This window comes from Motacilla alba, chromosome 2 (assembly GCF_015832195.1).
Source record: "Motacilla alba alba isolate MOTALB_02 chromosome 2, Motacilla_alba_V1.0_pri, whole genome shotgun sequence".
NCBI lineage: Eukaryota > Metazoa > Chordata > Aves > Passeriformes > Motacillidae > Motacilla > Motacilla alba.
Genome location: NC_052017.1, coordinates 13394756 through 13419224, shown reverse-complemented (window position 1 = coordinate 13419224; position 24469 = coordinate 13394756). Strand labels below are relative to the sequence as shown.

General features: G+C 37.3%; 1 protein-coding gene across 19 annotated transcripts in view; it reads right to left on the bottom strand.

Moving 5' to 3' along the window:
- Positions 1-24469, bottom strand: part of PARD3 (par-3 family cell polarity regulator) — a 443621-nt gene that overhangs the window by 191314 nt on the left and 227838 nt on the right. For 15 of the 19 annotated variants that reach the window (XM_038128975.1, XM_038128984.1, XM_038128980.1 and 12 more), the window contains 5 exons: positions 23020-23103; positions 14051-14176; positions 12306-12685; positions 2023-2162; positions 390-518 (listed from right to left, as the gene is read on the bottom strand). In XM_038128975.1, coding sequence (XP_037984903.1) covers positions 390-518; positions 2023-2162; positions 12306-12685; positions 14051-14176; positions 23020-23103 — 859 coding nt within the window. Of the gene's footprint in view, positions 1-389; positions 519-2022; positions 2163-12305; positions 12686-14050; positions 14177-23019; positions 23104-23242; positions 23255-24469 lie in introns of all 19 variants that reach the window. The other 4 variants (XM_038128982.1, XM_038128988.1, XM_038128983.1 and 1 more) reach the window with 2 other exon arrangements.

The window sequence follows — 24469 nt, the reverse complement described above, 5'->3', positions numbered from 1 at the left end:
ATAATACTATATGTTTGAGAACATATTAGTGAGCAGGTAGTGGGACAAATGGCAGGCTTTCAAACATAGATTTGTCCTTATGAAAGATATGAAATAATCTACTTGTCTGCATGCATCCAAATAAAGTCTATGCAATAGCTTCTCCTATAATAAACATTTTCACTCAAAATAAAGCTCTCACTTATACATTATCAACAAATACTTAATTCCAATAGCAGATCTTGAAGAAAATAAAAAGCAGGCATGTAAAATGTTCTAAATAAAGCAAAATATCTTTTTTTCCTTTTTCTTATATTCAGTGCTGGCCACGCATGTTTACTAACAGGAGAGAAGATCAAATCATTTGCTCATACTATCTAAATCTCTTAGCTGCTCTCTATTTTACGCACCAGTTCCCTTGGATGGAATGTTTCTTCCTGTCGGAAAATCAAAAGGGCAACGGTTCCTCCCATCTTGGTACTTCGCAGCAAGGACACAACTTCTTCTTGAGTTTTGCCTGTTAAATCAACTCCATTTACCTGTAACAAAGGAAATGTTAGGCATCAGTGAGACTCCAAAACAGGGAAACCAGCAGACACTTACAGCAAAAAAGTCATGTGAATCATATGGGACAGTATTAAAAAACTCTCACTGAAGCAATCTGCTAATTAGCTCACATTACAGCTTTCATTGAATAGAACTAATTAAATGGTCATCCTTGCCATACAAATACAAATAACAAGCCAGATATTTATACTCCCCTCCTTTTCAGCAGCAACGGTGGAGTCCAGTACACACTAAAGCCAACTAATCCCATTTACCAGTATTTCTTACAAGAACCTCTACATAAATATCTTTTGGCAAAATCAACATATCATCCAAACTGGTCCTGATTCCACGTGTCTTGATGTTATACATACCTTCCAAACATATTTAGCACAACAAATTGTGACAAAAGTAGAAAGTAATTCTTTCCCTGTATAACCGTGGGGTTGCTACTCTTGCCTCTGTTCAGTGGTCCAATCCCTTGGCATCCACATGCCACTGATCAGGACAGGCAGGTATGGAATACATGCAGGATTTCCCACTGTATGAGCTAACTTCAGTAAGGGAGAAGCCAGAGAAAGATCGAATAATCTCAGACTTGCCTGCTCAGAAACATTTTGGAAATGAAGGCAAAACAGCTAAAAGTGTTAAGCAAGGGAGCATAGTGCTCAGAAGTCAGCAAACCATCTTTTTCCTTCCCCTCATGCGAGAGCACAGCTCACACAGTTGAGATGCCATAGCTGTCATCTTAAATGTGTCTAAGTCCCCTTCTAACCAAGTCATCTGGGTTACCTTGAATTACAGTAATTACAGGGGGCTATCCTCCAGCAACAATTCAAGCTGACTTGGCCAATTTTGCAGTAAAGTGAAGTTAGAGCCCTGAGAGGCAGTTACAGACTCAGCTGTACCTCCGGTGTCATTTGGCTTAGGGACAGTAATGAAGAGCTGTGGGTGGTAACATATCACTCCAGCTAGATTTGCTGAAAGCTCTCTGTGGTGCACCTATCTAAGAGAAATTTCGTTCCCTTGAGGACATCCTTACTTCAGGAGGGAAGTGGCCTTGATTCTCTGTAGGACTCCCCTCCTCTTATGTCTCTTTCAGTTAATTCACTAAACCTTTTCAGGGTACTGCTTCCCATCCTTGGCAACATCTTCAATAATTTCTGGTCTGTCACTCCATGCTGATTTAATTCCACTTACTAAGTAACAATTGCTTTGCTTCAATATATTCCTAAACAGCAACACAAGACTGTGACACTCTATTCACATAAGGACATGTAAACTTATGTTTTTGTAGTACGTCTGGGTTCAGCTCTTCAAACAGTTATGTACTGAAATGCCCAGCAACTTGAGCTCTTACCTAAAAAATAAAGCCAAAAAAAAAGGAAAAAGAGGGAAAAAGTCTCCTGTAACATAAAATACTATAAGCCTCTGGAAGTGATATAGTGTGTGGGCTCATGCCAAAACACAGACAAGGAACATGTAATATTTCCTCACCTCAATTAATCGGTCTCCAGCTTTTAATCTCCCATCTTGAATAGCTGCACCTCTTGGAAGGATATTTTTCACATAAATTGGAGCAGAGCCACCAATTGGGACATCTCTTGAAGTAATGCTAAATCCCAAGCCTTCTGTACCTGCATAAAGAATGTACATTACAAGTTAAAATGTACATTTTATATTTCATATTATTTTTACCAAGCAGAATGTATGTATGCTTCACTGATACAATCCATGAAAATACAGATAAGATGCAAGAATTACTTTATGACAAAAAAAGAAAACAAAAGATCTACAAGAAAGCTGTAGCTGAAGCACTGAGTCTGGGCACAGGTGGCTCAGCAGGCACTCCCTGCAACTTGCTATTCTGATGACTTCCAAGTCATTGCCATATTTCTGACTTTCTATTTCAGATGAGTTGAGTGACAAGGAATCAGAACAAAGCATATCTGATATCCTATCACTGTCTTCCCCCTTGTCAATCTGGATCTCATCAATGATCCTTTCTTTTTCCTTTGCAGCTCTTTCACTGGCGACAGTCAGCCAATGCTGCTGGGCATGGGGCTCTGTCAGCTCACTTGTGCACACTGGCAGGGTGTCTCACTTGTGAACACTGGCAGGTGACAGTACTGGAGCTCAGCGGCCTCATTTCTCCTGTTCTGGGGACCTCAGGCTGTTTTCAGTCAACAGCTCCTCTGCCCCCAGGCTTCACCTCAGCTCTCGCTGGGTTCCACCCCACTGTCTGTCATGCAGGCAGGGAGCAAAGCCAGGCTGCCACTTCTGAGGTCCTGCTGTACATCCAGGTGACTGACTACACTTGGCCAAGACAGACTGAAGCAAAACAGAGGCACTTAAAATGACCTGGAAAAATCCAGAGTGGGAGTCCAGTCAATACAGCAAATGAGACTTGTCTGTATTTCAGAGAAATTAGGTATACAATCAGTTCCGGGATTCACAAGCTGAGGACAAACAGAAGCCTTTCCTACCACACAGAAGGGTCATTTGTGATCCTCTCTTAGATACAATCTATGCAATGTTACCAACAACCCCTGGAACTCTACAAAAACCTACCACTGCCCCCCTCAACATTACACATCAAGTCTATTCAGGACACTTAATGCAGCATGAAAATAGCTGGCCATCCGGTGGAGAGCCCCCCAACACAGTGTCAGCACCCACAGCTTGCATTTGAAGCTTCTCAGAGGTTATCAAGGCACCTTGCTGGGCATACACAGGCCCAACCTACATTTAGCTGACCTACAATGGCAACCTGCAGTTAGGACTCAGCAGTACCAGGCAGGTCCCAAAAAGCTACACAGCATGCACCTTTGTAAAATGCCATGGCGACAGAAACCAAACTTTTATGAAACAGTCACCAGCTACGAGCCCTGGCAAGCTTAACACAAACTGTGTTAAAGACAGAGCTACTGAACCATTTGAGGTGTTAATGTATCTCAGAAGGAAAAAAAAAAAGAAAAAACAACTGTGCAACAGCAGCCAGAGAGATGAGTGAGCAAGAGATCTACAGATCCCAAGGTCAATGCAGAAGAAAAGGGAAGAGGTGCTCCAGCTGCTGCAGCAGAGATTTCCCTGCAGCCCATAGTGAAGATGATGGAGAGGAAGCTGTCCCCCTGCAATCCATGTAGGTCCATGGTGCAGCAGAGATCCACTTGCAGCCTGTGGAGGACTCCACACCAGAGCAGGGAGATGCCCAAAGGAGGCAGCTCCCTATGGGAAGCCTGCACTGGAGAAGGCTCCTGGCAGGGACCTGTGGCGCCATGGACAGGAGCCTATGGTGGAGCAGGTTTGCTGGCGGGATCTGTGAGCCTTTTGGGGGACTGACACTGGAGCATTCTCTTCCTGAAGGACTGACCCCATGGAAGGAAGGGTCAGCCCCACACTGAAACAGTTCTTGGAGACCTGCAGCCTGTGGGTAAGGTTCACCACGGAAGGACTGTCTCCCACAGGAAGGACCCCACTCTGGAGCAACACAAAACTGTGAGGAATCCTCCCTCTGAGGAGAAAGGAGTGGCAGAGACAATGTGCAATGAACCGACTGCAGCTCCCATTCCCCATCCCTGTGCACTGCTGGGAAGAGGAGGTAGAGAATTCAAGAAGTAAAGATGAGTCCAGGAGCAAGGCAGGAGTCAGGAGAATATGTCTGAAGACTTGGTTTTATTTCTCATGACCCTACCCTGATTTGATTGACAAAAATTAAATTAATTTCCCCAAGTCAAGTTGGTTTCACCTGTGACAGTAACTGGTGAGTGATCTCTCCCTGGTCTTATCTCAACCCACAAGCTTTTCGCTGTGTTTCGCTTCCCTTGTCCAGCTGAGGAGCATGAGTGATAGAGCTGCTTGGTGAGCACCTTGTCCAAGGTCAACTCACCACAATGTTACTTAATTTCTGTAAATTAATTCATTTCTGTTGCCCATGTTTAATTGCTAAGCCTACTCTCCTAGAGAGCAGATTAATATTCATACATGAAAAGAAAGCAGGAACCAAATATAGTAACCACTACTCAACATACAGATTTCTGAAATCTGCACAACTGCATTTGATTAAAATTTAGTACAATACATTTTATTATCAAGACAGAAATCATGCTAAGAAGTAAACTGACCCAGGTGACATGACTGGGCATGACACAAGCTTTTAAAATCTTCATCTTGAACATAACTAAGTGCTCCTGTATGCACAGTAAGGGCATGTAGATCTCATTGTTCAGGAAATATGGATGAGTTCCTCCAGGCTAATTATTTTGAGAAAACTTCCCTTCCTTCTGCAGCATTCAAGACAGTTGACATTTGAATTTGAAAGTCTTCATTCACTTTCAGGCAAATATAAAATTTATCTGTGCTGTAACATAGAGATAAAAAAAATACTAGGTCTCATAACATCCATATTTTACTTAGGAGACCTCCCAATTTTAATGATGCTTGAAACATTCATAGAGCTCTTTAATTCCCCGCAATATGTGAAGATGATCTGAATAAGGTTTTTTTAAGTCACATCTCAGCTTTTTATGGAATTTATCTTTTTCTTATTATAAGGATCAGCACTGAGTACTTATCTTTGAGTACAGGTTTTGTCTGCTAAAATTTCTAAAGTAGTATCAGAACATGAATGCACTCCCAGGACAATATTTCATTATTAATAAGCTTAATCTCCATTGCCTGATTACAGCATCATTACAGATGTCTGGTTCACACACAGCACTTCAAACCCCTATGGAAAAAACAGAAGTTGAAATTTTCACATTACAAATGCACACAGGATATAAATTTGGACTGTGACATTTTCTGCTGTCAAACCTCCAGAAAGTCTTTACCAAATCCTGCAGATCGTCACAAATCCACACTGAGCCCAGATATAAGAGGAAGAAAATTCTAATTACTTATTTCTGTAGAAAGAACGGGTCTCAACTGGGCTGTGTTTTACTGTGCTGCTCTGTGCAGCTTTGCATGAGGCAGCTTTTGGGTACAATTTTCCTTTTACCATTTCTCTGCTTCAGTTGGCCGTTCACGCCCCATAGCTGCTCTTCCCTGGATGATAGGGCTGCAAAAACTACTGTGCTTATTATATAGAAATTAGATGTTCACAACACTGGGAAATACATGGATACATCCAACCGAGGACAAAAATAAATATGACTTCTGTGACTGAATTGATTTTAATTTTTTTTTTCTTTTTTATTCACATAACTGATTTAGTTCTCTCCACTCCATTCATTTCCATTCTCCTGTTGATAGAAATACATATAAGATCTTAATATCTCCCTGCTGCTAAAATGTTTTCAGTTCTTAGGGTGTAAAACAGCATTATAATAATGAGTGAACTGTGCAAACATATTGTAGGCTCCTCTGATCTATGCTAGTAATACAGGAGAGACTGGACACATATACAGGCAGAACCACAATGAATAGAAAACAGAAGAAATTCCCGTATTTCAGAAAACACAGGAGTCATCCTACACAAAGCCGGGAGCTTTACTTTGCAATGTTTAGATTTTTTTGAGCTATGTTCACCTTAATTTCTCCTAGATTTTAAAAAGGGTAAATTTTTTAAAGGGTAGAAAACATTTTCTTCCTTCTATAGCTGTCATCTCTGACAATGATCAAATTACACCAAGTGATAATAACTTCTAAAAATTACCCACTAATTTGTGTAATTCAAATTCTTAGGCTTCTTCGATAAATCAGCAGCTCTCCTTTTTTCCTGAATGTGATGGTGAACACGCCTTTTAAAGTCTCATTACCCTCAAGAGCTCAGAGCCAGCTCTGAGCTGAAGACAAAGTAGTTTTAAATGAATAAAAAGGGCAGTTACAATGGTAAAGATCTATTTTGTACAAACAGAAAAGTGACAGATTTGATGTGTCAGTTGCTGTTTCGGAAAAAAAAAAAGTTCCAGTAGCTTTAAGGTAAAAGGGGGACGAAATCCATTCCTATAATTTAATTAAACATATTTTCAAAATGAACATCATAATTTCATTTGGAAGCAGTCTGAACATAAACTGACAGAATGTTAAAATTTTTTTTACATTTTACTACAGGTGGCTAGACTCTCATCTCCCAGAGAAGGACTGTTTAATTTCTCACAGTGCTGGATTTACCTTCTTGATTGCGGAAAGAATGTGTCTGGCATAACATTTCTGTCTTTCTAAGGCTATCCTTTGCAAAAAGTTATGGGTTCCTCATTCACCAACTGCAGGTCTAAATTCTCAGCCCCAAAATCTGCTCCTGGGTAGAAATACAGACAGCATACGAAACAAAAAGCCAGGATCACCTCTGCAGTATTCTCATCCTCTCAAAAGGACAATGGTCCAGAATCCAGTAAAGAACTGAAGGACCTACACTGGCAACATCTTGTGGTACCTCTCAAGACAGCTGTCTTGCCTTTCAGCACTGTAAGCACTGCTAAAAGTAAATCATGCTCTTCCTTCAAGTCTAATTTAAGAAAATGCATATGAATTCTCAGGGCGCTCAATACAGATCTCTCCAAATTTAGAACAACTACAAACAAACAAACAACAACAAGAAACACAGAAAACTTCACTTCTAAAACAATAGAAAACATTGAAAAACTGACAATTGGGCACCACATTTATTTAGTAGTTATGCAAGAAAGGTAGAGGATGTTTCTGAGCAATCTTAACAAGGACAACTCGTGGGTCAACAGTCCTCAGGCAGACTAAAGGACTGTTAGGGGAAAGTGTAGATTCTTCATGCAAGACAAAGAACACACTCTCCCTCTCCTGAAACAATAAGCAAGGTTGGTTTCAGATCGAAAAAGCACGTCACACAAAATCACAAACATTACAAAATAAAGCACTGCCACTTAATGAAAGTAGTAGATTATACTGGGATGGAGAATAAGGAGAGAGATAATATTATAATAAAACTGAGCAGAAGGGCCAAATGATCTCTAATAATAGTCAGGGCAGACACTATCCTTCCAAGCATTTTAGCCCCCTGTTTTTTTCACAGGATACTTTTTCTGAAGATCCAGATCCAAATCGATGACTGCTGAACTAATTATCCTAGTGTTCCACATTGGAAACCAGTTTGTTTTTTGTTTTGTTTTTTTTTTTAAGGACTGAACCTCCTGTAAGATTTGAACAGCAAATAAGGGGCATCACTAAATTAACCAAGATCATTTTACTGCTCCTAGTTTAAGCCCCGTATTTTCAGAATTTGTGCACATGTAGTCAGGCTTATTGTACGTGCAAATGATTACTTAGAAGGCTGACTGCTCAGCTGTCTACAAAATTTCTGCTGCCACATACAGAATCAAGACTAATTGCATGCCCATTTTTATGTAGTTGAGTGATTTGGAACAAGTGAGTTTTTTTTTCTCCAAGTAAAGCTCAGACCACTCAAGAAGATCTTTGATCAACCTAATAGAAACGTTCTTTTCCCCTTATGCTACAGCCTGCTAATGGTGATTTTAAAAAATGGAAAGATGAAACTGATGCAGTTTATGCTTCTTCAGTGACTAATAATGCTCAAAATTATTTGCTTCACTTTTGAATCTCATTTCTCAAGGTCACTGAAGTAATTTAGGCATCTACACGCTTCATTTCAAAACTGACAAACACTCTGCATCTGAACAGGAATTTCAAGAGAACATATCACTTCAAAAGAAATTTTAAACAAAAATTTAAAATGTCAGTTCAAAGTCTGGCTCAAGAATCTGTGTGGGGAAAACAGGAGAGTATAATGAAAAATGCATATAAATCTGTACACTTCAGATCCATGATGCAGGGTATCTTACAGACAAGTTCAGGGTCCTGTCTTATACACTCTCTCTTGGGTTATATATGAACCCAAGCAAAGCAAGTAACTGTCCATAGATGTGCTCCACACTCCACTCCAGAGCAAATATGATGCCATTTCAAATTAGCATACTCCCAAACTATCTATGCCAACTTATTTGTGTCTCTAACAGCTTCTTGAAGAAAGGAACTTGGGTGCAGCAGGGCTGGGTCTCACTGTGCCATGGCACTGAATGCCCAGTCCCTCCCCTGGTGGGACTTGCAGAGTTTCAGATCAGCTCTGTATACAAGATGACATTATTAACCTCAGCAAGGCCAGCAAGCCAAACAGGAACACAAGGAACTCTGAAGAGCAAAGCCTCATAATCCTGCTCACATCTACAATTTAACCATTTTTCTCTCCTGTACTGTGCAGAGGTACCTCCTTTGTTTCAGGATTCATCTTCTAGAACGGAGCTGCTGTGTCCTGTTTGTGATGGACATGGTAACTGCTACAGCTTTCCTGACAGTGCTGTCACCCATTTCTTTCCCTTTCTTTTTCTTGTTTTGCAAGAGACCAAAAAGGAAGAGAGAATCACAACTGCCATGGTCAGTGGCTAAGCCATCCTCTGGAAGTGGGGAGATATGGACTGAAGCCCTGATGCAATGAATACTTCAGACAAAAAATTAGCAAAATATTTGGTGGAACTAAGACCAACTTAAGAAACATGAGCTCAGTGCTGACATTTTACTTCCTGAATTTTATGTTTAATTTAGCTATACAAACATGTAGTTATAGATAGAAATCATATGATGCAATGAGCATTATACTGAAGGGCAAACGAATAAGATTGAGCTAATTTCCAGACCGAGTACTTCAGGCTTGTCTCAGTACAGCAGTATCAAAAGCAGTAGATATGAAATCTGAGTAGCACAATGTCCAGTGGAAAAGCAGTCTTTTGAATGCTTTAGTGAGTATCAGGCTAAATGCTGTGAGTTACTAAGTGCTCAAAGACTGAGGCTTAGAGCCATTTGCTATATAATTGGTTATTTATTATTTAGAAGTGTTGGACTAAATTCCTCTCAGTTGCATTGGCTCAAACACTTGCAGCCAAAGAAGGAACACTCTGGGAGTGTCCTGGTGCATATGAGCTCAAGGTTCATCCTAACACTCTGGGTGTTGTATCAGTGGTCTTATCTTCTTTATTCATTAGCTGCAAAGAACTATTTTTATTTATTTATACTTACTGTGTATCAGTTTACACCAAAATGTATACAAACACAGGCTCACTGTCATGTCTTGCATTATCTTAATTTGTGTGAGCTATTAAGCTAGACTGCTATACAGCCTTAATGGCATTAGAATATCAGCAATAACCCCTACATCTATATGCTAAAAGTTCAGGCCTTGACCTTTAAGGCAAGATAAACAGATATCCATTTTCATTTAGAAAAGCCAACAAACATTCCACATTGACTGAAACATATGACTGACCTTCTCCTCTGACTTTATTAAACAGCTAAATCCTATGAAAGTTCACGTTATTTTAAAATGCCAAATCAGCAATAAATATTAAGAAATCATAATTACAGAAGCACATATTGTAGGGTTATTCTATGATTGTCACCCTATATCATAAAGCTTATGCAATATATAAAAATACAGCTGTAATAAAGAGGGTCTGTCTGTACTAAAAAAGAGTCAATTCTCATATACTACATCCATTATCAGAATGTCCAGGTTAAATGAAAACTGAATTTCAAGAAGACACTTTGCATGCCTTATTGCACCCCACAATGAGTTTTTAAAGTAATAATGCTAACTGGTGAAACAACAGCTGCCTGTCAACTACAAAAAAGAAGATTTGTTAAATATCTATAAAGCCTGTATTATTACAACATCCTTCCTTGGAAATAATCATCAAAAACAACCAACATCCCTACTGAACTCATATTTACAACAAAATACTTGGGGCATCCCAAAGCATATTGCTGCATTCATTGCTCCATATGTGTGTTCTCAGAGTGATCAAATGTTAAGTCAAAATGGGAGGGCATGCTTCTTTCTACAGTGGATATTAACAAATGAAAGACAGCAATGATAAAAAGGCATCTTTCCTTATGCACATTTTCTTTATTTTTGCCATGCATAAAGCATAGTTTCTACCTTGATCTATAGGCTGAGTAAGGTGCCATTCTACCATAAGGAGTATTCTCAAATAAGCCAACTGTTAGAAACAAATATCCCCTTTAAATTTCTGAAATATATTCTAAATATATTTCAAAGTTCTTACTTTGAAAGTGACAACTTTGTAAGAGCCATCAAACTCCTCTGGTATCAACTAGATGTTAAAGTATCTTCGAGATCACTTTTCATCAACAGGTAGCATGCATCTTCTTTACTCCAAACCCACCTAAGATATTAGTGCCAGCAAGGATAAATTACATTATAGCCTCGGGGGCAGTATTTCTGAAACAGTATCCAGTGCAAGATGACCAAATATAACATCATGTCACAGCCAAAAATCCAGGAAAACGCCAAATTATATTCTTGCATCTTATGAGGAGCTGTAACACCGTATTTGTTTCACGCAAAAATATTGTGGTCCCCCATTATATAGTTATTTGTTGGTGGTTTTTTAATAATATGAAATGTTTATTTCCACTTCTGGCTGAGAATTATTTCATGTACTGTCCAAGTAATACTTCTAAAGACTTCCACAGACACGAAAAACCCAGGTAAAAATCGCTGTAGTGACTGAGAGAATATTTATAAGCACACTGATTCCTTACTCAACCAATAACAGCAAGTTTTTTCCAAGTAAGCTGATCTGAGCTGATGGCCTAGTGAAATTCTTGAAGGAGCATCAACAACAGAAGCAAACTGTCAACTCAACCTTATGTCATCCAAGTTTGTAGAGCTTAAAATTCAGCAACCAGAAAGAAGCAATCTGGTGGTTCATGTGAAGTTCATAGAAAGGAAAGCATAATGATAATGTGACAAGTAGCCTGGTACCTGTGAAACTGTAAAATCTCTACCATTCAATGCACTGTCTTCAATGTCTTTCAATAAAAATGTTAATTAATAAATATCATTAACATTAAGCACATAAGAGTATCTTAAGGGGAATGTACCCCAAGTTCATGGAGAATACTGTCATATGGGTAAACTTTCTGCTGTGTAATGTAAATACTGTTCTTGTTGCTAGAGAGCAAATTATAGCTAATCTTAAACATGTTCATTTGAATACCATAAACCTTACAGCATGTATAATCCTTTAAAAAATTCATTTCCCAAGATCTAAGAATACTGGCATCTAAATGTCATTTTATTATACTTCCAACTATCTTAAAAGCATCTACATGTTAACTACAAAAAAATACCAAATTTTCTCACATCATAAAAATTTCACGGATGTACCAATGCACCTACACGTGCACATATAACACAGATGATGAGATAAGCACACACTACTTTAAATAGTGTCACTCACCCCCATTCAAATTATATTAACGTAAGGGCCAAGACAGGAAATATCACATTACATCTCAACCAAAGGTTTCAACAACTCAGTGGAAAAAAATGAAAGCTTTAGCTGAAAATTAGAAGGTCCAATCTACTAACTGGATCTAAAACACTCTTAAAATCTAAAGGCAAAACTCAGTTTGAGAAGTCTTAACTGTGAAGTACAGAACATGGGCCATTTTTGCTTAGTTGTTTACATTAAATAGTTCTCCACTCCCTGGGTCTTGGCCAACAGAATTTGAGGCCACTGCACTACTTTATTAGTTGAGAAAGAGAAAAAAATGTTTAAGCACTCCTGAAAATGGCTTTTTGTAAGCATGCTGCACACGCTGAAGGCAGGGTGGGTCTCCTGGGCCGGCTCTCAGCGACAAGTCAGTGCCTTGGCTGGAAAAATCAACCCACCGCACTCCCCGTGCTCTTGCTCAGGACAGTGGCACTGGGCACACCCATACCCTACACACACATCTACTGCTGCACGAGGAGCACGCTGGTGCCTTACCTTTCCTTAGCTGTATACTGAGCCTCTTCCCTATCTTTTTGGTGTTATAGCCACTGTTGACAGTGGAGGTGAGAACTTTCTGAGGTGACGGTACCAGGCCAGAGGGTGGTTTCCCTGATGAGTTGACACTATGAGGTAGCTGTGAGTAGGAGTCTGTCTGGTCAGAGTGGTTACCCGCTCTAGACATTCTCTGTAACGTGTGAAGTCCAGAATTGTTCATGCTTTTCCCATCAGCATACTGGGAGTCAGGGCTGAAGCGGCTGGAGTAGAACATGCTCTCGCTCTGGGACAACTGCTCGTACTGCTCCTTATTCGCCGCGGGGACCACGTGGAACCAAATGAACGGCGTACGCATGGCTTGGCGAAACATATGCTGTGCTCTAGGTTTTGAAGTGAACAGAAAATTAGCAAATTAGGACTGGCAGACTACGAGATATTATAAGCATAATTACTGATGTTAATTAAGCAACACGAGCTGACAGACACATTGCACTCAAGCATAAACCATAAAACTTGAATCTGTTCGCTCGCCTATTTGGTCTGCTTTTCGCTAAGGTTTACTGCTTTAGGGCAACACTATGGTTAAATATGCTTAACGACTAATGTAGCAAATACTGGATTCAGAAAAGCAAAAATGTTAACCACAGCCATGAAATGCAGACAGTTCTATAGCAGGACTGCAGTGTCCTTTTGTTTTGAACCTTGATAATTGTAATAATTGCGATTACTGTTACCACAGTGACAACAGAATTATTAGAATGAAAATGACTAATTATAAAAGACTACATATTCCACCATTTTCTGATTATATAGAGTCTTGCAACCAGTCTAGCTTACAATTACATTTTTTTCAGCTGGTGGTATATCAGAATACAACATTTAGAAATGGGAAAAAATGCTCAATCCTGTACAGACAGACACTGGGCTTCAAGGTCACAATCCAAAGTACACAAAGACAACAAGGTCTCTTCACAGACTTTACAAACTGTGATTCAGAACCTTAGAACAAGCAGAGACAAGCTGCTTTCAACCATATGGTACAGGGTGATATTTCAATTCAGGTTAGAGTCAAAGAAATTAAAACCATATTTCAAATATATATTAAGTATAAGATGATCAGAACAAATGGTATTTGGCCCTCAGTGTGTTAGGAATTTCAGAACAATATGATCATCCATGAAATCACTCATTTCCTGCATACCTCTTTTCTATTTTTCTCTTTCTCTTACCTGAGTGTGAACTACAATCCCCTCTTAAAAGTCTTTCTGATTCATGTTGAGATTCTACCAAGTCCAGACAACCACTAAGAAAATATTTATCTCTCAAACTTCTCCAGAAAGTTTCTGCATATACATCACCTTTAATTCTCACACAGTCAAGAAACATATTTTTAAAATGTTAAAAATAAAGTCCTCATGTTGTCCATTTATACTGAACATGGTGCATTGCAAATATAAGAGCAAAAAGCCATATGGCAATTTCAAGAAAAACAGATTACCAATATAAGAAGAAATAAAATCTATCATATATAAAAACAATCAAATGAGAATTGCACATACTCTAACGACGATAATTATCCTAATATTTTTCTTTTAGTCTGGCTATATAAAAGCCACTAATGTCCCTTAGCGTATCTTTTCTTTATTAGAAAGGCAAGCTTAGAGGTTTCTTTCTTACCTTCCTCAAATTATTCCAAGGTGCTAAAAATCAAATAATGCAATGTAATGTGTGGTAAGAACACTTACTGCTCAAATCTCCTGTTCCGCAGGTCTCCGTCATTAATCCTGACAATACAATCATTCTCACGGAAAAGGTTTTCTTGTTCAGCTTTTCCACCCTTCTCCAATCGCTTCACCAGCAGCCCCAGCGTTCTGGAACATTAAGATTACAAATTATTACTATCTGAATAATTTGTAGCACAGGAAATCCTATTGATTTAATATTTTATCATGATCACTACAGAAACTATATTTTAAACCGTCTTTACCTGGAAGTAGGATAGCACAGTTTCAAATAACTCCATGAATTATCTGATTTATTATCCCTTTTCCATAAAACAAAAAGCCTAGGTGTATCAAACATGTCAAAAGTAAGAATGAACAGGCTGTGGGATGACAGCACATCCATTCTTGCAAAAGGCCAAGATTTCTGTGTAGTAAAAACTCTGCGCAGTAAAAAAAGAGCCACCAAACATTTGAGAAAAGATATCTTTTCTTCTAGTTAACTGAAGCTGAATAGGTTTAACTTAAAAATTGAATTTCTGAATTAGAAGGGAATGCCACAGCCTTCGCTACTTCTGTGCAAGTGAAATGGGGGGTCATCTCATGTAATAAGCAACCTGTAATGAGGGGATGGATAAAGAGTTCAATAATTTCATGAGGACCAAACACTTTTATTTTTAAATCTTAACATTTTTTAAATAAAACAAAACAACAAAAAAAAAGATTCAATTAAAAATTTAAATGCTCTTTCTAAATTCAGAATCTTATCTTAAATTAATTGACTGAAGAAAATTTCCATTTGATAGCCTCTGTCGAATGAGTTAGTCCCCTCTGTTTCATGCTTACCCACAGTATCATCTTAAGGACATATTTAGAGGGAAAAGGTAGGCAATTATTCAACCTGAAATTATGAAAAAGGAGCCTGAAGAAAGGACTTCTGAGGTACTGGCAGGATAGTATGCAAAGTTAGTGATGTTCCTATACCTGAACTCTCTACCTGAAGGACAACTCAATGTCCATGATTATTCTTGCATCGACACTGCACTTGATTTTTTTTTTTTTAAGAAGATCAGCTTCACAGTGAAATCCCACAGGATGTATCAGTGGGTCAAACTCATATCAGCCAAGTCAATGACATTACTTTTTTTAGGAATTCATTTCAAGGCATGGCATGAAAAATACTTGGTCCAAATCAGCAGGAATTGGAAGACCACACATGTCTCTTAAGCAAAAACCTTTCAGTGATCACAGCACTTCCATTCACATGTAATACCTCAGATTAAATGAGCAGTCAGTGGTGCTTAAAAGGACTCCTCATGTGCTCAAAAGTTATGTATGCACTTGAGGACTTCATCAAGCAGGTCAAAAAAGCAAAATTAACTTATTTCTTCCACTTTCAATTCTTCATTTACCAGTTTATCACCAGCATAAGCAAATAATACATTTTTTTTACACAAGAGTCATACATTTTCTCCCACAAGGTAGATGAAGGAGTAGGAGAAATGATCCTAGCAGTATTTCCATTTTGGAGCCACCTAGAGACATTAAGATGTTATGATGAAAGGATCTATAAATGTAAACAGACCATGAAGAGAAAAACTACATCAATTCTGACAACACAAATCATCAAATGAAGCTTGAGTCAGACATCTGCATGACAAAAAACTCTACAAGGCCACAACAGTGGCACACTAACCTAATGACCATGTTATACTACAATTATTCATTATTATGTTATGTAGTTACAAGAAGCAAAACAAAAGAAACCTTAAAATATTGATTCAATCCCTTTTTTCCTTCTGTTCACTAAAAAAAAATGTTGAAGGCAGTCTCAGATTTTTAAAACTGATAAATAATTATAAAGAAATTATGGATGGTTTGCTAGTTCCATGAAGAACCAAGGTAACAGTTTTATTAATAGTAAAAAGGAAAACTACTTGTATGGCTTCACTACGCTATTTTTATCAGAATTATAGTTTTGACACATAGAAAACTGATGTGCTAGAAAACAAGTTTGTGACATCTTCACTTGTGAGTTGATGAATTTTTTTTTGAGAGACTGTCTTTGAGCCACAAAGTGAAGCTACTGTAACTCTAAATGGGGAAGAGAAAGGCAAAGGAAATGATAAAATAGGGAATGCTACATTTAAGAGAAAACCAACAAAATACTTGAGCAGGAAAGAAAGGAGTTGTATCTACTCTTCCTTTTCTTTCACTTGATGCCCAACAGCTCTTGGATGCAGGTGTACTCCTCTGCAATGCCCAAAGACAATTCAGAATTTTTATGTGCATGCAATGCTTGCACAAGAGCATACAAAGAAACAACAACAGGTGTTTGGTTTATATGGTTAACTAGAAAAAATACCAAAATGTCAAAACAATATCTACACAAAGTACAACAATCTAAGTTAATATAATGACAATACACGACACAAAATAATGTGGTTATTTCATCCCAATGTCTCCATGTACTTACGATTACAAAATAATTGCTCTATCAATAGCTTTGACATAACATTTTTTGAAATGTTGCTTTCTACTGTCTTCCATTCTGAATTTATATCAAATTATTAATGCAAGATGTACCTTTATGCATGGTTTGACATTTCTTAAATTTATTCTACTTAGGCTTTCAAATCTGTAAAAATATTACTAATCCTAACCAATAGCAGAATAATGTAACAGATAAATAAACTACCAGTCAAAATTGCAAATAATCTCATTAAACAAAGGCTAGAAGTTCTGCTAATGAAAGACTGCTCATCTCTAACATGGCATATGGTGCCCATGAGGATTTTGCTTTTTAACAAATGTTAGAGCTAGGTTAACCAAGGCATATAAAGCTAAAGTCACTGAGAGCAAATTCAAGACTGGATGAACAGACTGAGTCAAACCGGAAACCAGCTTCTCACAGTGCCTTTTCATTTATTTAATTTTTTATATAAACACATGGCACAAAAAATCCCTTTAGACACAATTCCAGAAGCTATTTCCCAAATGATGGTTTGCATGGCAGAGAAAACTGTATGTTCTTCAAAAATTAACAAAAGCCTACCAACTTCCTACAGTATTGCTTCAGCATATTCTGGTTAAATGTAAGAATGTGACTCTAAAAAAGACTTTCTGGGAATTCATGTTTGTTGTTGCAGTAACTGGAGATAAACAGAGTAGACCTGATATTGCAAATAGGCAGTAACCTAAAAACAAATTTGATTTTTTTCCTGCCATATGCCACAACCATTAATCCTGCAAAGTGGAGTTATACTACAGCCTCAATATTATGTTTCCTACATTAGGAAGACATAAATTTTGAAAGAATCTAAACTCATCTGGTATAAAGTACCAAAGTCAGTATATACATTTTTTTTTAAACACAACCATGTAACGTACAAACATATGGGTATATTTGAATTTGCTTAATTTTGTCCAGTTAAAGTAAGTCAACACAGTTTCTAATACAAATTCTTCCATTACAATACTTTTCAATTCCAACCTTTTCAAGAATGAGATTAAAAATCACATGAACCCTCTCAAAACACTCTGCAAGTCTACAATCCTGTTGAAACAATAATAAATACAAATTTGCTACCTGTGCTGTTTTAGACTAACATTAGCTGACACAGAAACTGAAGGGAAACTGCCAAAGCACAGAGCTCAATCTTTGTATTTGCTTTAAATACCTAATTGGGAAATGTAAGCAGCTGAGATTATATTAGCATTTGCACCACTGTATTTCCACAAGGTTCATTACTCTAATTGTACTATTAAAATAAACTCAGCTACATGTGTTAACATTTCAGTTCTCAGTATAAATTACAACCAATGATAAAACTAGAAATAAGCAGCGATTTTTTCATTGACATCTAAATTGCCTGACTTAGTTGGGGTAGTTTGTGAAATGCAAACTCTCCACATGCCATCCAGATGTATGGAAATGATGATAATTTATCTTAATAAAAACCGACAGTAGAAGTAAAAATAAAAACTGACACTGAGCATCGAGAATATGATTTGGCCATCATGGCCCATTGTATGTACACACTGAAGTTATTTATCTATTTACCTGAAAGCTAAATGTAGTGTAATCAAATCATACAGAACAGAAAATAGCCAATTTAAATGTTTACGTAAAGTCGCTAACATGAAAAGGCAAAAACTAGATTAAGGTACAAAAATAAGGATTGATTGGAAAGCTGATGTGCAGCGGTTTCATGCTTAGAAAGATCTCTGAAAAGTTTTACAAGAAGATAAACACAGTATAAAATTCCTAGATTCAGAGGTCAGAGTAGGCAAATTGGCTTGTTTGTTCACGTTGAATTATTGTGGCTACTCAATGCTAAATTGCACATAAACTCCTTTACCCAGTATTGACATCACAGCACTGCTACGGAGGCATTTAAATTTCATGCCTGAAGTCCAGAACCAATTCCCAATCTTTGGTAACCACTCCTCAGCTTTTTAGCTTGACTAATGCTTCAAATTATGCTTATAAAACTATTTAAAGGCTGAGATCAGACAGTTGGAATTCAGATACAAGAGTGAGGGAATAGTACATCCACTCCACAGAGAATTTTTTCCCCATACACGTGTTTTTGAAAGCCATGGCTACCTTTGAGACTTAAAAGGCTGGAAATGCAGAAGAATAAATGGAGAGGCAGACAGCACAGACCTCCTACTTGATCAAAGAGAATATGATCACTAGAGAGGCACCTTGAAGGCAGTATTATGGACTCTCACTATAGACAACGGCCAGTAGATATTACTTTAGTTTTCTTTGTACCTTGAGTACAAGACTAAAATTTTTACAGTGACACATGAGGTGAATTTATAAACTCTAGAAAATTAAAGATATTTCCAATTAAAGAAAAAAGAATAGAAAGAGTATAAAAAAATCTCAAATTTCCAGATTTCGAGTAAGGGAAGGTAGGGTTTGTATATGTTTAAACGCCCACCTCCATTTGAGGTTCTTCCTTCTTTTTAACAAAACCTGCTAAATTTGTCATTTAAACTGACAAAAATTCTCTTTTTTTTTTCCTTTCTTTTGAGACTTCCTAATATTTTAAGACATTTAGGATATATAACAAAAAACATTTTTAGCTGCAGGGTTTAGATGTACAGTTAATCATGGATTTTGCGGCATACTTCAACAGAAGAAAAGCTGGCAGAGCTGTGCATACCTGTCTGTATCAAAGTAACAGGCCTGATACTTATTAGTGGATGTTCATTGTGGGGTTTTCAGACGAATATCCAAATCCTTTTCAGTTCTGCTTTACTAAGTAGACTTCAGAGTAGTCTTGGGACTATGGGACCTGATTTCCATATCATTATTCACAGAGATTCCTGATGTTCTCTCATATATTCCTTGTGTCAATTGAATCTCTTTCCAAAGACAGACATGGCAGGATTTCAGAAGAGCAGCTAGGGTATAGAGCTTGAGAAGATTTCAAAAGCAGAAGAGGCCATATAATGGTAAATTAGGCTATAATTACTGTTGAGCTTTCAGAGAACTTGGTGCATCCTCACTTAAACATCAACAGAACATCCCACATCATCCAAGCTGCTCAAATGAGAGTCTTAAGGGACTGTTTGCCCCTGTCTCTGAGCACCTAATAAGAAGGAAGGATTGGTGGTATGGTAATTTTGCACAGAGTTAGAATTTTCTTTCCTTTCATATTTTTCCCTCATTCATTTCCTCTTTTTTCTACTCTTATCTGAACACTTTCCTACTTGTCTTCTCTTCTTCCTTCATTCTACTTTCATTCTCATGCCTCCTTTTCTGCTCAGCACTGCATCTATGCCATTGCAAAAATGTGCCAGCAGGTTTGCAAACAAAATTTTTATCCTTACAAATGCATAGCCATAAGGTGATGAATATGTATCCCCTCCTCCCTTTTGATAAGGTGACTAAAATCTGCTAACAAAATCATATGATCAAATAGGCCAATAAAAGACAGATACATTTCTAGAGGCAAAACCGGAAGGATAACATAGAATAAAGTTTCACCATGTCTTTACAAATCAATAGTATTTTTTCTCAGAAAAATACAGGGGTTTTTATTTTTAAAAAGTCTCAGTTTTACTGGAAACAGAAATAATTTGTAGCATCTATACAGATGAGGCAGAGACCTTTAGAGATTTCGTCCAAGATCAAAAGCCAGTACTCAAAAGATTCTTATTCCAAACCCCCAAAAGACCATGAAAAAGTCAAATATTTTCTCAACAGAAATAAAGAACAGAGTTATGGCACATAACTTTTATAGTTTTGGAGTGTTTCCTTAAGGAAGGATTTTCTAGTGTAAATTTTTTGGTGGGAGAAGGCTCCTGCTTATTGCATAGGGAAAAAAAAAAAAGATGAATTGCATAATATTTTTTCAAGCTATTGATTTAATAACCATCGCCTATTGAGTAACATTTTCAAAAGCAAGAGAAAGGAACTACAAGAAAAGTAATTGAAAACACAGCATAACTGGAATTGAACAGCAAGCAAATATAAAACAGCAATGGGACAATGGACTAATCTATATGACACATGAGATCTTTTCTTTTTGGACATCCCTCAAAGTCTTTACTCAGTCCTGCAGTTGTTTTTCTATAATCAGGTTTCTACTAAGCACATCCCCTGATCAGGTTGTTATCATAGGCAGGGAGTTGTAGGCTGATTGTAGCAGGGAGAATTATTTTTTGCAGCCAGGGGAGGAACAAAGAGCAGCCATGTGCTACAGTGAGAAATAAATAGGAAGCAGAAGATCCCTGCCATGCATCTGCTCTCCCTCTGAATCTAGCAAATGGAGAAACAAATGTGTCTTAACCAGGAGGGGAAAAAAATTAACCAAATCCCCACCAATTGCTTCAAACCTGAACCTGAGTGTGTTCCTTCCCCTGTCCACATTGGAGGCAGCTGGGAAAGCATGTGTTTATCCTACCTGAAAGCATGCAGAGATGTGGGTATGCAGACAGTAAAGCAGCAGCACAACACAAGCACTTAGAATTAATCCCAAGCAATGAACTCTGCTTTTCCTTCATCACACAGGGCATGGCAGAAAACTTTTGGAAATATTCTAGATCCTCCCCAACTCTGCTCCTCTACACTTTCAAGATATGGGACCAAGTGTCTCCCCTCTTCAGCAGATTTTGTAGAGGGTCAAAAAACTCAGCAATTACAAATATGGTCCATTTTTCAATGAAGTGAATTCTAGTAGTATGAAGAAAAAGAGGATACATTTTAACATAAAAATTATTTACCTTGTAATAAAATTTGCTTTTACAGTACCTCCTGATTTGAAACATCTATATTTAAAATGGGCTTTCCTATAGTACAACTTTATAATATAATTTTGCATTACATAGTTAAATTTCTTTTTTAAAAAATTACATATTTTATTTCTGTGTTCATGGTTTTTTTCTTTAACACGGACTCATTATGTATGAACAGTTTAAGCCTTGCCTCAGACTTGACAACCACATTCACAGGCTGGAAGCAAATTTTACTCAAGTTAAAATTCTTATTCCAAATGTCAAAATACATATTTTAACATCAGCATTATTAAACAAGTACTTAGTAGGCAGCTGACATTCTTAAACCAATCTTTTCCTTGGCCTTCACACTGCTGTAATCCCAGATAACTGTGTGAACATTTCAACCATTCCTAACTCGATCGGATTTACTTCTGAGTTATGTTTGAAGTACTGTTCACTCATGCCCTTTCCATCCCCACACTGAATTTACTGAATTTCAGATTATGAAGAGAAGAATTCACCACTTAACAGAAGTTTGCTCTTAATACTTGTAGTCCCTAGAAAAAGTAGCTTTAAAGTAAGACAAATTACATTTTCTCATAATACATGTCAGTGCATGAGCAGTTCATACTGTTCAGGCTATGAAAACATTGGGTTTTAAGTAACAAGTGCAAATAAAGGTCTTATACTGTGTTTAAAATCCCATGAAGATATTTGGTATAGAAGGAAAAATACCTTGAGTACTCTAGTATTCCTGAATATAGCATATTAATATTTGAGAGATACACTTGCATAGCAAATTAGTTTTGTTAATTTGTTAGGTTTTAATTATAAAACTGAAATAGCTACTGGGACAACAGACATGAGAACATAACATCCCTTTTCATGTGCAAAGATTACTTTTAAGATACATATATTTGTTCCCCTTTTCCTTTAAGAGAGAAAATACTTAGAATATACAACACCAGTATAAAGTTTACATATATTGCTGAAAAATTATCATTTCTCAAGGTACTTAAAAGTTTCAAATCCATCACTGATTAATACAAAAGTTTAGCTTTTTATTTTTCTGAGATTATCTTCATGACCCTAAACACTAAAACTCTGCATTAGCAAATTAAGCATTAGAGATTATGTATTCTGTTTATTATTCTGTTTATTAATAACATCCCCCACATTGTATTTTTTAATGTAAACTCCTTTCTTTACCTTTTTTTTTTTTTTGTGGTTAAGCAATCAAACTTCAGGAGTTTCAGCCTGTAAAACAGGTTCACTTTCCCCCCAACCAGAATGTTTCAACTGGTTTTGCTACTTCCTTTTACCCCAATAGATGGGGCAACATGAAATTTTGAAAGTGTGGCAATTGTTTTCTCTCCTACTCTTAACTCGCAAAAGCACAGGACGCCTCTGGTTTGGAGTCCTGCTGCTATTTGGAAACTTGTAGTTTAAACAGTTGCACAAATATCCACCTGAATTAGGGCAGAAGTTTATACATTTAAGGAGTCCAAAAGGAAATGTCTTTATCCTTCAATTTACCCCGAGATTACAACACCCAATTCTAACAGCCTTTGAACTATGGAGTCCATTCCAAGCAGAGTCAGGAAACTTGCATTTCTTCCTTTCCTAATCAGTGAGACTGCCTCTTGAAAAACAGACAATATTCTCCAGAGGGCAAAGGCACACAACACAAAAATTACCACGACCAAGATAAAGCACAGCAAATTACAATGCAAAGAAAATCCTACACGATACGTTACCTTCCGCCTCGGGCACTGAAAGGCACTACATGGATTCCCAAAGGCCCGCCGTCATTGGAGACCTCGACGAGCTTTACCATATCACTGTGAGACAATGACGAATGAGGGAATGTGAACATGTACCGTGAAGGAACCAAAAAACCCCACACAAACATACACAGAAAAACAGAACCATTCCAGAAACCAAGTCATGGTGATGAAAGCATTGTTGAACACTACGTACCTGAAGATTAATCTGATGGCATGAAAGGAGATCAATCATCAAAAATACTTCAATTAATAGAACCAAGAAAAATATATATATTTTTAATTTAGCTGAATACATAAAAATAGGTCTCATCATCATCACTGCATGCATATTGCTTTATTTCTTTCTTATTCTAAAGTTAAACTGACCATTGAGTGGAAATAACTTCAGTGCCACACACAATTTTTCCTTCAGAAAGCTAAAAGCTCATCATAGAGCTAGCATGCTTTGTTTTTTTATCTTAGAGCCAACGCTAATTTTTTTTACATTAGGTTTCCCATAACTACTTCATAATCAAATGAGAATTATTAAATTTTTAATCAGTTAAATCCTTCCAGTTTAAAAACACATTAATCTGTTTTATTGTCATTCCATTTCTTTTACTGGAAGGTTCCTGCATCTCCTTACTAAGCAAAGTTTCCAAAGTTTTAACTGTAACATTCAAAACCAACCAGACGTCCCCTGAAGCAACCATGCATCTAGTTTTCAATTATAAATTTTGCTGTAGTGAGGAAAAAAAGCAGCAGAAGAAAACACAGGTTCAGAAAGAGACATGCAAAAATTGTAGAAATAGATTTAGACCAAATCTATTAATGTGTTTGAAACATGCCCACATCTGGAAAGGTGGAATATAGCCCATGAACCATAAAGAGCTATTAATACATAAATGAGAAAATAATAGGCAAAAGCCAAACCTCTCAGTAAAACTGGAAGTGAGAGATCTGAACAGAAGCCACAATCTAAATTTGCAGTTTATGCTTCTCTCTAGCATTACATACTTTTTCCTTATTTCCTGGCACTAGATAGATATATACAAACAGATCATTGAAAACCTTGTTCCTCATAAGAATACAAACAAAATTTAATCTCAAAATGGAGCAAAGACCAAGACAAATGCCCTGTGATGGCAGTAAAAGATTTTCCAGTTCCTTCAATAAGCTCTTGATCATCCGGAGGCCCATCATGAAAGCCTGCAGCTCTTAATCTGTACTTTGAGAATAACCAGACCATATATGGTTGGGAAGTCAACACAAATCCTGGATTACAGTTTGTTTTACTTTTGTCCTACATTAAATTTTCTAAATGTATTTTTAAGGTAGCCTTTACATTTGCTGTATGCCTCAACTGGTGTCTGAATTTTTACCTTCATTTTTAAGCAACATGAATGGAAGGTCTCTATCCTTATTGTCACTGTTAGCTCAA